At 40.1% G+C, this 15270-nt stretch overlaps 1 protein-coding gene across 2 annotated transcripts in view; it reads left to right on the forward strand.

The window, feature by feature from the left end:
* Positions 1-15270, forward strand: part of CADPS2 (calcium dependent secretion activator 2) — a 323550-nt gene that overhangs the window by 120735 nt on the left and 187545 nt on the right. For both annotated transcript variants that reach the window (XM_055808537.1, XM_055808536.1), the window contains exon 4: positions 13853-13933. In XM_055808537.1, the coding sequence (XP_055664512.1) occupies positions 13853-13933 (81 nt within the window). The remainder of the gene's footprint in view (positions 1-13852; positions 13934-15270) is intronic.

Below are 15270 nucleotides of genomic sequence, written 5' to 3' on the forward strand. Positions count from 1 at the left end.
AGCCTATTTAGGACATAAATATGCCTATATTGACAAGGTTTGCATGCTCATCTTTGGGTTGTCTTGGATATGGTAATCTCTGTGTAGGGGGTGGGAGAGGAGGAGGGTGGAAGACTTTTTCTAAGGAGGATCAGGACATGAGTCATAACTCATTTAAGGCCCATCACTTCCTCGTTGGGGTGGGTGTGGGAGGGTATTCCCTAGACAGAACCTAAAAGCAACCTACATTGAAGGAGACAGCCAGTATCTACTGTAGCAGGGTCTGGGGGAAGGTGAGACAGAGAGTAAGAACACCCGTTTCTTTGATCGTCTTAGTCACCAGAGATTACCAGTGCAGCTGGGACCTCCACAGTATTTGTGGTAGGCATGCACAGCACGGCTTAAGTGCTTTTAATAACTCTCTGGAGGCTTCTCTGTCTCTCCATTGATTACCTAGGGACCCTACATTTCTGACTTAAAAGATACTTTATTTGGATGGTAAAATAAGCTCTGTGGATAGCTCTGAAGCTTTTTGCACTGCCTAACTAGGAAGAACAACCTTACAAATAAGAAGGCAAATGCTTGAGTGGAAAACAAATAAAAATTAAACTATTTTGCGTGTGGATACTCATAATTTTGTGGTGACAAAGTTGGGGTGGAAGGCATTTTCATAGATAGCAACAACTGAAGAGTTTGACTTTTACATTGTGGAAGACATGCTGTGATGAGTGCATGGAGTCTGTCTTGACAGTATCCCTGAACTCCAGTGTGTGGATGTGAAAATAAAGATACAGTTAGATAAAATACGTTTGCAGCATGACATATTACAGATTTTAATTTTTCCATTCCTGTTAATAAAAATTTATGCTCTGCCTCCACATCCTTGATTTATCTGTGGGACACGTTCTTAATATTTAGAGTGATTGCATCTTTAGTAAGAGCCTGCCATTATTCTCCTTCCGTCTCAGTACAACATGTTTTCGTTGGGTTTTCATCGTGTCCAGCAGATGAGGTCAAATATTGTAGTGTCAGCCAGTACAACGGGCAGACCTGGTTTTGTGTATTGATCTGTGCGATGCCAAGAGAATGAGAGGCAGAAAATTCCATTGCTTGCAGTGACACTTTGGACCTGTGCCAACATTTTTTTTTCTCTTCTGTAATCTTCTGCTGTGCCACTAATGTGGATTCTAATCACACTGGAGTTTAATGTTAATACTTGTTGATTTAAAATCAGTGCTGTTCTTAAATAGCCAGTGGGCTGTGTCATCATCAGCCCATGACACATTTTTTCTGAATGACAAGTTCTGTAGTAAATATCGAAGTCTTGATGGTACTGTCTGTATGGTGCAGTCTTGATATTTTAGAAGGAGGTTTGGAGGGAAGGTTTCATTTGTTTTCCTTTTGATTGGTTCCTACAGAGTTTGAAGTGTGGTTTCTGTCTGAGTCGCTGTTTAGAAGTGTTGCATCTTTCTTCAACATCTTCATAACGTCCTGGAGAAGGCAGCATAAGGGAAATCTTTGAGTTTACAGATGATACTGCGTTGGGTACTCTATAAAGTTGCTCTAGTTGCAGGGAGATCCAGAAGGACCTCACAAAACTCCATGGGCAAATGCGAGACAGATAAGCTCTTATCTAGCTAAATGTAAGGTAATACATCAGCAGAGAAATAACCTAGCGCGTGCCCATGGGATGCTGAACTGAGCACGGGCAGTTACCGCTCAAGGCAGACACTTTGGGTTCCCTGTGGTGCGATCATTAGTTCTGCGTGCAACAGTAGCATCGTTTTTCTGCCGTATACAGCCTTCTTATTTGTGCCCATGCGTGGAGTACTGTGTGCAGCTGTGGTTTCCCCATCTCAGGGATGTAGGAGAGGTCAATGAGGACTAGAAGGTGTCGTTGAAAATCGTGGAACAGCTGCCTTTTGATGAGAGACTGAACGGGCTAAGGCTCTTCGGTCTGCAGGTGAGAAGGTTGACAGGGAGGAGTATGGTTGTTTACAAAGTTACGAAAGTAGCGGCCAAGGTGAATGTGTACCTTCACTCAGCAAATGCCGCACCATTAGAAACTGGGACCTTCAGGGAACGTTTGTAGGAGATAGAGATGGATGCAATGCTTCCGTATCTGGCTCTTGGAGATGTGCCAGAACTTTTTGTGGACAGACAGCAGCAGGAGATTCAAAAGGGTTTGGACAAGTTCCTGGAGAACACGTCCATGAAGTGATGCTAACAGGACTAGGCCTGGATGCGCCTTATAACATCCCTCACGCTTCTTTGGGCTCCACAGCTATCATCAGAGTAATGCACTCTGGAGAACAACTGGGCTTCAGTATTTTACCTAAATAACCTCAGCTGTCGCTGTCACAGCCACAATTCGGGGCTGTATGGACTTTCTGCCTGATCTAACTGTGTGTTTCTTCATGTCTGTTGCATGCAAGATGATTGTATAATCCAGGGAGAAAATAGGAAGGTTATTTCCTTTAAAATTCAGGGAGTGAAACAGGAATTATGCATCTGTGTAATTGCATATTTTGTTGTTAGAAGAGTAGCATAAATTTATGAGATTGGTCAAAATGCCAAAAAAGATGTAAAACAAATAGTTTGGAAAGTGAGCAATTTAGAGGAAAGCTCTATTAATATTTAAAAAAAAAATAATCTTAGAGGACTGATTCATGGAAGTGGAATGGCTTCTGTAAACTAGATGTTCTAACAGTTTGCTAGCCTCAGTTTCTTTCAGTTGTCTGTAAATGAAGACATTCAGGCTTTAAAAGAAATAATCCGTCTTGTTTCATGCAGGCTTTATTGCATCTCTACCCGTTGTTTCCTGGGGAGAGCCAAGGCTCTTGACTTGCATTGAACTTAAATAGATTCTTCTTGGACCTTTTTTTTTTTTTAACAGTTTATGAATGCAATATAGGTACAAATTGAATTGGGTTTAGTTTTATTATTTAAATCTTGGTGGTTTACCTAGTGGAAAGTGCATTAATATAATGCTCATGAGAGCAACAGCCTGATTAGTTTCAAGCATGCGTAAGAATAAGTGCTGTGGGTTACGAACCACTCTTTGACAACAAACAAGCAAGAATCATGCTGCGGGTTAGATGTGTACTATTTTCACTGTCCACAGTGGCCATTAGATATGTACAGCTAGAGGGGTACTTACATTTCCTGCTTCTGCATCTCTGTGAGTAGGGGCAATCATCTGTGTAACAGGGGAGTTGTAGTTGAGTTACGCAGACAACTGGGGGTACAGCTAAAACCAAACCATTACTGGAGGAGGCATGGTTTGCAATTTTGGGGCTCAGCTTTACCGAATAGAACCTTTGCTACAAAACCAATTTGAAGTTAAAGTTCAAGGAAACTAAGCAAGATTGAAGAGCCTGTTGTTGCAGAGAAGGGCATCAATGTAGTGAAACTGTTCTTGGTCAATATTCCAATTAGTGTATATATGTCCATGTTTATACGATTCGTAAAACTGATATGTCTTTACTTGAGTCTCTGCATTGCGGAGAAAGTCAGAACAGGACCAGAATCATGGAATTTGTGGACAAATTTGTGACAGTGTATCAAAACCGATAAGAACTGAGAAGATATTTAAATAGCAAATCAAATAAAATTGGGGGGGGGGTTAATGTTGGAGTTTTCTTTTTTAACTTTACTTTTATTGGCGTTTTCCCTTTCAGAATCTGCTGGTAGTAAGGTCCAAGTACTATAATGATTCCAAAACGATTTAAAGAATCTGTAATCCAGAGAACTGCTATAATGAAAATACAATCCAAGAAATGCTAGCTAATTGCAAATCAATAACTGTTTAGATACCTACTGTTTGATTTTTCTCTCCTTGATGCCTAAACAGACTGCTGTGCATAAATAAATATTTAAAGTATTTGTATCTAGGTCAGTGTATCTTTTTCACTAAAACCCCATATTGCATAATGAATAGCTTCTGTGAACCAAATAAAGCTTCGGCTTTTATCTTTGCATTAAATCAGAGGAAAAACTAGTAGCAGACACAGGATTTAGAGTGATTTCCTCTATAAATATCATAGAACGGTTTGGGTTGGAAGGGACCTTAAAAATTGTCTAGTTCCAACCCCCCTGCCAGGGGCAGGGACACCTCCCACTAGACCAGGTTGCTCCAAGCCCCATCCAGCCTGGCCTTGAACACTGCCAGGGATGGGGCAGCCACAGCTGCCCCGGGCAACCTGCTCCAATGTCTCACCACCCTCACAGTAAAGAATTTCTTCCTAATATCTAAATCTACCCTCGTACAGCTTAAAACCATTCCCCCTTCTCCTACCACTACATGCCCTTGTCAAGTCCCTCTCCAGCTTTCCTGTAGGCCCCCTTCTAAGTATCGCTAAGCTGCTACAAGGTCTCCCAGAGCCTTCTCTTCTCCAGCAGACTTTCTTCAAATGTTATCGTCCAAATACCAAGACAAAAAGGTGATTTGAGTGCATAATTTAATTTATTTTATTTACATACCACATGTCAAGATTTGGCCAAGAAGAGGTCTCTTGACTCTTGGAGTTTAGCCTAGCAGAACACCAGTTTTACAGTTCAGCAATATAAAATAAAATTGATAAAATGTTTCATTTGGGCAATCGATGCAGAGCAATATGACAGTGTATTGTGGAAAAGACTATGTATAAATTCCTGAAAATCCTGGCTGGGAAGCCCTACTCTCTCCTCAGCTGATGTAGATAAAGAGAGTGCTGGGGTCTTTTCAAATCCAAATAGACGAACAAAAACTCATTCTTCATTGTGCAAAGACATTTGCATTCCTTTTCTGAGTGTCCTGGTCACAAAATATCAGTTTGAGTCAGTAGATGAAAATATGTAATAAAATATTGAAGACTATATTTTAATTTGGGCTATGAAAAATTTTGAACCAATAATTTCTTTTGCGTTTTCCTCAGTAAAGATAGTATTAAATAGAAGAGATATGTTGCATTTGAAGAATCCTTTGAAGAATCCTTTTAAAGATTGGATTAGTCTCTACTGTTTAAGACAAATCATTTTGTCTAAGGTTGCCTGGCACTTTTTAATCAAGTTAGCTGTTAATAAAAGGCATTTAACTTGTTACAGTTTCTCTAAAAGGTTAATAGCAGTCAAATATGAAAGATAATTGTTAGGGAAGCAATCACTGAACGAAGTTGCATCGTACATCTGCACGTTGCTGTGTAAAAGAAACTTTGCTAGAGATTTTCTCATTAATACGTGGTGCGTATTTAATTCTTCAAATGTCTTACCACTTAAAGTGCTGGCTAAGTACAGTGAAAGTCTGACCTATTTACATATATTTTATGTGAAGCTTTGAGTGTTTGAGTGGAGTGGACTTAATACAGATTTGTAACTATTTTCATTACATATATTGTGACCAGCTGGAATGCTGTATGTGCTTCCTTTCCTATTTATTTTCAAGTCTCATTGCAGATTTTCCTGGGCTTTTTGGTGTCGGTAGTCACGGAACAAACTGAAATCTAATTGTGAGACACACCTTTTCAGCCAGTGTTGAAACTCTCCAGACTCCTTATGTTTTCAAAGCCTCAGTGTAAGGAAGTGCTGTCTCAAAGTCTCAGGTTTGATTATTTTGGAAATTGCTTAAGTGTCTGTCCAATGGTTGATAAAAAAGTCAAAGATTTGTATAGTTTTCAGTTCTGTTTTTGAGAACTTTGAAAATTTTTTTATTCCATTGGATGAATGAATGTAATCTTGACTTTAAATTTTGTTTTGGTTTTAGTATTTTTATGATAACCATTTTTTACAAATCAATGTATTACTAGTATAATTGATGAATTCAATTACTATAAATCATATCTTCTGCCACTTTAACCAGTCATACATATACAAATCTATGTTGAAATCACAGGTCTAGAACTTTATAAAAATATTTCAGAAAGCAAAAGCTCTCGAGATCTGTTGCATCAGTGTTTTGAGCTTCTAGGGTTGTATAGAGCTTGTAAGAAAATACTGAATGAGGTGTTGTATCTCATGGACTTATTGAGGGTAGTCAGGCACAGCTTCTGAGAACATTGATTTAATTGGATTTTCTCTTTTTTATCCAACTGAAGCCACTGTAGAGCATTTGACTGTTGACTGGCCTTGCTCTTCATCTGCATTGTTACTTGTTAACAATATTGGTGACAGGGAAAGTGATATGCTAATTGCTTGCTCTGTTCATCTATACCCCCTTTCCTAATTTCAGTATTGGTATTATAGTAAAACTGCTGCTTCCTCCCCCCCCAAAAAAAACAAAAAAAAACTGAGAAAAAAAAAATACTAGCAGTTAGTAAGAATTTGTTTTAAAACAAATTAATTCAAACTGATTTTTTAGCTTTTTGCTGGCGCTATGTTGCAGGAAAACTGAGTGATCGGCTTGGCCAATTGTCTGAAAGGCAATATTCTTGTGCTGTGTCGAGCAGAATCGATAAGAACAGGCTGTGAGCCCTGATGGTGCATTGTGAAAAGTTGTTTGAACACCTCCTATGGGCTTTGGACATGTTAGCTTTTGTGAGTGTGCTTGCCGTGGACAAATTGAAAGTAGAAATGCTTTCAGGGTTTGCTGAGTTTGTCTTTTGACTTAGAATTAGCTGAAAGGATGTATACTGGCATTCCACAAGAGAAATAATTTCAAAAATAGGTGCTTTTCCCCCCCCCCCTCTTTTTTAACCATTAACAGATTTTGGCTCTCTGACATCCTTCCTCTGACATTTCACTTTGATTCTGCATTGTACATATTGTTAAAACATCTCTGAGTTTATTTGTCAAAACTAGCAATTTGTTGTTGTCTGTGTTGACTGGGAAAAGGAGTGAGTTGGGAAGAGGAAGATTTAGTAACTGAGTTTTTAAAGTTTGTCTTTTGCAGAGTTCAGCGGCAAATCTGCAGAATTTCAGCATCGCTCAGGCAGGGTCAGCCATCAGCACAGCCATTTGTGTGATGCAAGATGGGGACCTTGCAGGGTGCGGAGAACATCAGAGAGTTTTTAAATACCATTTTATTGATCTCTTTATGAATCTGAATTAATCCTCTTTATAATGTATACGCAAGGAAGATAAAAGATTTTAAAACTGCAGCTAAATGGCATAGCCTTCTCTGAAATAGAGGAGTGACTTCATTTTCTTTTGTTTTACAGCCGTCTGTGTCTTGCTGTGAAACAGGAGGGAGAAGGTTTATGAAAAGGTCCAGTAGAAGCCAGTCAGAAAGCATCACACATCCTGCCCTTTAATCAAATCTGTTTTTTCCCTCCTGTAGGAAGTGGAAGCCATTTACTTCTGTCGTGTTTTCGTTCTTCAGAAGTTTAGTCCTCTTGAAATCATGTCCAAAAGTGTCTGCTGTCGTAGACGGGAGTTGAGCACTCTGTTTTCACCCTGACTTGGGAGTTGTTGATCCTTCTGCTTTTACATATTCAGCTGCTAATCTTGGCTCACAAGCTTGGGAAACTTCGGGAATCTCCGCAGGCTGTTTGGGTTCAGCACACAGCACCTCCTTCATGCTGCAGACACCTTTAATCTCTTCCCAGTCTGTTCCTTTAGAGCAAGTCCGCCTGTGTAAAGATAAGAAGGGGAACAAATCCTGCAGGTCTTAGAGGCAGCAGCTCTGTCTGAAGCAAAACTCCTTTTTTTAGAGTCAGAGATAAGAGCAGCAAGGACAAGGGCCTGGAAAACGCTGGTATTCGCATCTGCTACACCTACTGCCTGCTTGCTGCTTACTTGATTGACAACCAAAACTGAGCACTAGGACTTCTCAGGCCTTTGCTTTCTCTTTCAGCGTTGCGGCTGGATGCCATTAGCTACTTCCAGAATCCATTTTTTCAGCGTTGCATTATCACACCACTGGAAATCCATGCCCTTTATTCCATTTGGTATATGTTGACAGTTTTTTGCCTTGACTGCCAGGCAGTCGTCAGGGATGGCCCCTGCAGGTTACCTCACACGGGCATCCACAAATAACCTGTCAGCTCAGCAGGGTCCAGACTTGGTTACGTGTGGCAAAAAGTGGCTATAAGGAAAAAATTACCATTACTGCAACACAGTGAAAAGACTTTGGATTTTGTGTGGCAGACAGAACAGCAAGTCCTAAGATCTGTGTACTATCCATTTAGTCATTAAATGCAGAGAAATTTATCTTGCTGTGGGCAGGTAAATGTAATTTCACATTGATGTTACTGTGAATTAAAAAGCTGCGGGGAAACTAACTGAACGTTAATAAAACAGTAATTTGGGGGAACTATCAGTCAGCTTGAGCACTTGTGAACGTAAAGAACAATAACTTGCAGGAGGTCAGTACTCCCTCGTACTCAGACTTGTCTTGTTTTCTCGGTCACAGGCTATCGGTCTTACTCTGTGTGTAGAAGAATGCAAAGGAGTGCCGTGGGCTTTAGTGCAGTACCTCTTGGCAGCATTAGCAGTACCTTTTTTACTTTAAGTTGCTCTTGCGCATTAACCAGATTTTTTGCCAGTGTACCATTTTTCTTTTGCACCAAAATACACAGATATGTTACAGCCTTTTTCTAAAAATGTTATTATATGAATAGGAATCATGAAGCATGCAGTTTTTTCCAACCTGTTAAAATATGGAAACATTAATTCACTCAGATATATTTCTGTTCTGTGATGTTTAGGCACACAAATTAAACAACACTTTGGCAAGCAAGATACCATGCTGTTGATCCAAACAGTGATTTTTAACTCTGATAACCTTACAGTCTTTCTTAAATGAGCAAATAATCTGAAAAGCGTAGACTTCATGCATATTCAAGACAGAGAGCAGCACGACCTGCTTGAAGATGAATGCTGAATCTGATTTAGCCTCATGTGGTGGCTGTTTGTAGCCTGACTGCCGCAAAGTTGATTTTTCAAAGGTTTGTAACTGGGGTAGAGTTCAACTGATTTTCAAACAGGGCCTGGCTAAACTTCAGATTCTCATTTCAAAGCAAGGTGGTGGAGGAGCTCTTTGACAAGATGGTCACCGTTTTTCTTACTACGGATTGTGGTGGGTTGACCGTGGCTGGATGCCAGGTGCCCACCAAAGCCGCTCTGTCGCTCCCCTCCGCAGCTGCACAGGGGACAGAAGATACTGGGCAAGGCTCCTGGGCTCAGATAAGGGCAGGGAGAGATCACTCACCAGTTACTGTTCATGGGCAAAACAGACTCGACTGGGGGAAATTAGTTTAATTTATTAGCAATCAAGTCAGGGTAGGATAATAAGAGATAAACCCAAATCTTCCCGGGCTCGCCCGAGCGATGCAGGGGCCGGGGCTGGGGTCAGTCCCTCACACGCTGCCCCTGCTGCCCCTTCCCCCTCAGGGGGGCTCCTCACACCCCGCCCGGCTCCAGCCGGGGTCCCCCCGTGGGGCGCAGCCCCTCAGGCACAGCCGGCTCCAGCCGGGGTCCCCCGCGGGGCCACCAGCCCGGCCAGCAAACCTGCCCCAGCCCGGGCTCCTCTCCCCACGGGGCCACAGGCCCTGCCAGGACCCTGCCCCAGCACAGGCTGCCCACGGGGTCACAGCCCCCTTCGGGCACCCCCTGCTCCAGCACCTGGAGCTTCTGCTCCCCCTGCTTCTGCACTGACCTGGGTGTCTGCAGGGTTGTTCCTCTCACGTGTTCTCACTCTCTCTGGCCACACTTGCCATTGCACAGGGTTTTTTTCCCCTTCTTCAGTACGTTATCCCAGCGGTGCTACCACCATCACTGATGGGCTCGGCCTTGGCCAGCAACAGGTCCATCTTGGAGCTGGCTGCCATGGGCTCCATGGCACATGGGGGAAGCTTCTAACAGCTTCTCACAGAAGCCACCCCTGGCACCCCCCACTACCAAAACCTTGCCATGCAAACCCCATACGTGGATGAAGCAGGGTATTGTCTTCCCCAGCCTCTTCATAAGCAATGGAGTGTTCTGGTTGAAACTGTTAAAGCAGAAATTTGGATTGGAAAGGTCCAGCCTGCCCTTTAGACGTCAACACTTAGATAAGCAACTGAAAACATCTTCGAGCAGGAATTGTCGAGCAGCTGGCATACTGGGGGGGTTGCCACTCCACTATTAATAAGGAAGTTTGTAGTAGAAGTGATTGCCCTTTTCAGAGTGAGGAAAAAATAAAGGCAAATTCAAGCATTAATAAATAAAAACATTTCTGCATGAATAGCTTGATGTCTAACAGTGGCGGGTTTATTTTAGTAGGTTGTTTTTATATAACACCATTGGGGGGAAAAAAGATCATGAGCTTCCACATTTTATTTTTTTTTTAACAGTAAGTAGCTTCTTATTCACCTAAGCATAGTCATTCGTAACTACTGAGTTTTTCTGAAGAAGCTTTTAAAATCCAAGTAATCATCTTTGCAAAGAGAAAGGGCACAAGTGACACAGCTGTCTTATTCATACTCTTGCTCAGTGGGGAATTCTCCTGCTGAATTAACTAGCCCTCAAAGGGGGAGTCACTGTCTTTGCCGAGGTTTTACAGGTTTTGGAGGCCAGGTATATGGCATTCAGGGGAAACATCAGTTTCTTTGGTCAGGACTTCTAATGTATTTTATACTGAAAACAGGCCTCTGGCGTCTGTAGAGTCTTCTGTAGTGATGTCCCCTGCTGCTAAAATACTGATTATTTGGTTATGTCAGGTTTAAGCGACATGAGGAGCATCTGTAGTGTTGGTGCAGTCAGTAAATAGCTATGGTGTATAATTATTACCATTGCAGAAAGCTGAAATGTTTTTATTAAATGGAATTTATGTGTACCCTCTTTTAAAATAATCTCTAAGGCTATAACTTTTTTTTAAAAAAACATGCCTTCATATTTAAGGGTGGGAAGTACTAGGTGATGCCATGTAAGTGCCATGTAAGTTATTCTTTAAAAAAAAAAACAAACCAAAACCCTTTTGCTTGAATTCTAAGTGATTACCAATTAGTGATTCGTTTTAACAAAATTTTAGTTACAATGCTGAGAAGAATCTGGGTTGTTATTCTGGAACATTACATTTATATTAATTTCTGTGCATAGTGTCATATGCTTTTCTAGTTTTTATTTAACAGTTTAAAAATTAGTGCAGTGGTTGTCATAACTGTGTATTCCACAGATACCCTGGGTACGGGTTTGATCCACAAATAAGAAAAGGGTACACTTGCCGTTAACCCTCGTCACCATTTCCCGCCTGTACGGTGGGTTGTATCAAGTGTTTTCCCGATGTAAAAAAGTGGACAGAACTCACAGATTCCAAATACCACCTGTATTTTCAGAATCGGCGTAGTCTTACTGTTGTCGCTTCAGATATAAAGTATGATTGATTAGGCATTCATAACCACTGACTGCTTTGGTTGCAAAGTTGTTTTTCTTGCATTTTGTTGAATGTAGAATAAAACCAAGTAGAATGACCTTGCATGGAACGTGGTATCAAAGTTACTGTTTTTCTCATTGTCACTCCATTTTGCATGCTGCAAAAATGCTAACATCAACAACTTCTTATTAGGACAGCTGTGAACGACCTAGCAGTCATTCTTACTCTGTCACTTTTATCTAAGTAAAGCAGTACTCTTCAGTGTTTCACCTCTTCAGCTTCTTTTCATACCTTACAAAACATCATTGCATACATACATCAACAAAATCATTAAAATGTACAAGTCTTTCAGGCAGAAGACTGAAGTTTAAAAATAAGTAAGTAGGGAAATTAGCACATTTTTAAGCACTTGACTACAATCAGATAATGGGAAGTAATGCATACTTAAGGAAAAAATGCTAAGATTTGCAAAACCAGGTTACACCTTCAGTAATTGAATTATTATTTTGTGCATTTTTGAAATGGAAAAATAACTAAATATCAGTCTTTAAACAAAAGCTTTTGCCTCTTCAAATGAATTAATAATAGAGGCAGTCAATTAAGTTGTGCCTTGACACAGGAAAAAGTTCCTACCTTCATTCAGCTCTCCCACACCTTCCTTTTTGCAGAAATCAAAATTCAGTCATCAAAATTACCTTCAAGCACGTATTTTACAAGCATGTATTTTTCCAGCAATTGCCTGTCATGGGTTATGTTACTAAAGTAACGTCAACCTTCTCTTAGCCCAAAAAGGAAAACAAAATTCTTTTTCATGCTAGGCTGACATTCGTACTGATTAAACAAAAATAATTGCAAAAATTATGTGGTTGTAATACAGAGGAAAATAGAAATTAGAAATATTCTTGGTGACAAGTTCAATAAGCAGTCTCTTGTTCTGTTAAGAAATGAAAGAATACAAATTTGGGAACTTACTTGAAATACTGTTGTTGTATTCTGAAAACCTAAAATACTTGCTTTCATTGAGAACACTGTTCCCATTTATGCTCCCAGTCAAACTAGCAGCAGTTTTACAGACACGCTTGGTGGGAGGACTTTTCCAGTCTGGAACATGACCCATCTTTTACTCTCTAGCTTAAACTTGAGCCTCCTTTGGGGACACCATCAGCTTCTGTTCTCTTGCTTTCTGGTAGTCTGGATCGGTTCCTGCAAGGAACTTGTGAGACGCCAGATTGCACAGGTGACAGATTGCATGTTCTGTTGTTGCTTCCGTACTGGTGGTGGAAAACTCTTCATCCTGTTTCTAAATGTGGTCAGATTTGCATTAAGCATAATGCTGCAATTGACCTGTAAGCACTGGATAGTGTCTTTTTAATTATTCCTTTTGTAAGTTGGATTTTGAAAGAAAAAAATGCCCAGTTTTCAGAAATGCTTTAGTTCAATAAGATTTAACAAATTTAGTTAAGGAGCATTGCAAAAAAGATGGTTTATGTATTTGGCCTGATGCACTAAATAGCAGTTTTACTTAAAAACCTTAGTTTTATGTAATGAATCATTTACCAAACTAATTGTGCGTTCTGTAGCTGAAGATCTCATTTAATTAGAGAACTAGTTTTTGCCAGTTTACATCCCTAATCAATTTAAGGCTTTTTTAGTGAAGAGTAATTCAGGTAATTCAGGTATCCTTAAACCTTAGCTGCATACTAAATCCACTGGAGTTGTATCAGCATGTTGCATCGTGTCTGCGGTTAGCCCTAGGGGCAGAGAGAGCCCTCCACTGGGACTCTGTCCTTGTTTGGCATTTTTCCAGGTAAGAAGGCAGGTTGTGCTTGATCTCTTCCAGAAACATCCATCTTCTTCCTCTTAACTGGCTGTGCAGGTCAGGGCACTGAGGTGAAGCCCTGCTTCTGCAAACTCCCCACCACTCCCTTAATAAGTAAGCAGGTGGAAAATGAGTTGGGGAGTCTCCTTTCTGTTGAGACCTGGCTGCTCTGTTGAGGTGAAGAGATGCATCCTTCCCCTTTACCTCCCTGATGGAAGTCAGATGCTTAGCCATCACTGTTCCCTAAGTATGAAGATACTGGAAGCTCAAAAACTGGATATGCCTTGATGTGAGTAGTTGGCCAATATTTGGGGAAAAGAGCTATGCAAATGAGAGAATACCACACTTGGAAGGCACAGCCCCACAGCTTTCCTTCACTATACCTATGTATTCCTATACTCCTATACAGGAACTCATGGCACCAAAAAGCAGATTTCCTTGCAAACATTTTCTAAGCTAGTCTGTCAGTCCAGTTTTCTGCTTCATGAAAAAATGTTTTCAGCTGCTATTTTCATAAGGAAATAATACTACTTCTGTTCTGCGTAAGTATTAAAAATTCAAGGGAATGCTGGCTACCCTTCAGGGACCCTGACTGCCATGGGTAACTGGTGGCCCAAACATTCTTTTCATCTTGGTAAGACTCAAAGCCATGTATTTACTTAGTGTTTCACTGGTTTTAAGATGAAAAGGGTGAAATTAATTTCTCTCTGTTTTTTACTGCATTACTTGCTATAAAGTTAAAATATAATGCGTGTTTCTCACAGTTAACTTTTTGTTCCCTATCCAAGTTGGATAATGGAGATGAGCAAGCAGCCCAGATCAGACGTGAACTAGATGGACGACTGCAATTGGCAGAACAAATGGCAAGGGTAAGTGTCTGCTTTCACATACCAAAAGCATATCTTTATATGAGATTGAGTGGGATGATACTTAGTGCATGTTTCCAGTCTCTGTTTTTAAAATTAAGCAGAAGATCATTTCAACACAGTCAGGCAGATGCATTTCTTTCTGCTCTGAGTATCTGTATCGACAGGGGTAGGGAGAAAGCATAACTTGGTTTTGGAAAATCATATGCTGTGTGATCCTATGTTTCCTTCATCAGCAAGAACAGTGGTGAAGTAAAGGGTATGTTATTTTCACATTTGGGTTTATGTATTTTGGAACTAAAATGTCATCTTTTATATTCACAAGTGCTTTCTGCTTTGCTTAGGGTATAACCATAATGTTTATGTCTTACTACAGGTTATACATGATATACTTTTCAAGTATATATAACATATTTTACTTTTACAGATTAAGTTCATAATGGTTATATTAGTATTGCAAGTAACAAACTATGAGTGAATCTTGTAGGTCAGAGCAGTGATGATTGGGTAAATTAAAATTTTTTTTGTACATTTTTTTCTCTCCTACAACTTGCATTTTATTTGAGTGGACAGGATTATGCCCTTCTATATTAAACGTCACAGGTGGTGTTGGCATTGTCCCTGGCCATATCTTACTAAATTTTGGGGAAAGACTCCTTTGTCGCAAAAGGGCAATCTCAAGTCTCTTCAGTCTTCTGTGAAGACTGGGCTTACAATCAAATTTTTCCAATAACCCTGTGTTTGCTCTATTGTCCTCTTGCTTTTAGCTCCAAAAGTTACAAAATATTGGAAGGATGTATGTTATGCTCTGTGTGCAGAAAAAAATTGTAGTATATTAATATAATGTCAATTGTAAAGCAGTTAAGATTCGCTTGTTTCTTTACAAGGAAAAAATTATCATTTAGGACTATGAAGTTCATAAATAACAACCTGGAGGTGTAATCTTCCTCAAAAGTAAAATGCTGTCCATAATAGTTTCAAATTAATTTTAAATAAAGTGAAAATTATGAGCACTATTTAAACCATATAAATCTTGTTCATTCTGTCTCTGATGTACATACACTGCCCAGCTATAGATTCTTTAAAGAAAAATTTATTTATCCATTTTTTTACCCAAACCTTTACTTGAAAATTTTCGTGGTTGCCACAGTGTCAACTGCACAGTTTTGCACAGAATAAGGAATTCCATGTCCTGCATGGTACATCCAAGTCACAAATCAGAGTTTTCATATATCTCTTTTAAACTACTTAAGATGCAGGGGGGTTTGTGGTGGACTTTGACAGCTAGTCCTAATTCTAGGGTCTGTGAGAATGATTAAGGTCATTTAAGTCAAGCAATC

This window comes from Falco peregrinus, chromosome 6, assembly GCF_023634155.1.
Source record: "Falco peregrinus isolate bFalPer1 chromosome 6, bFalPer1.pri, whole genome shotgun sequence".
NCBI lineage: Eukaryota > Metazoa > Chordata > Aves > Falconiformes > Falconidae > Falco > Falco peregrinus.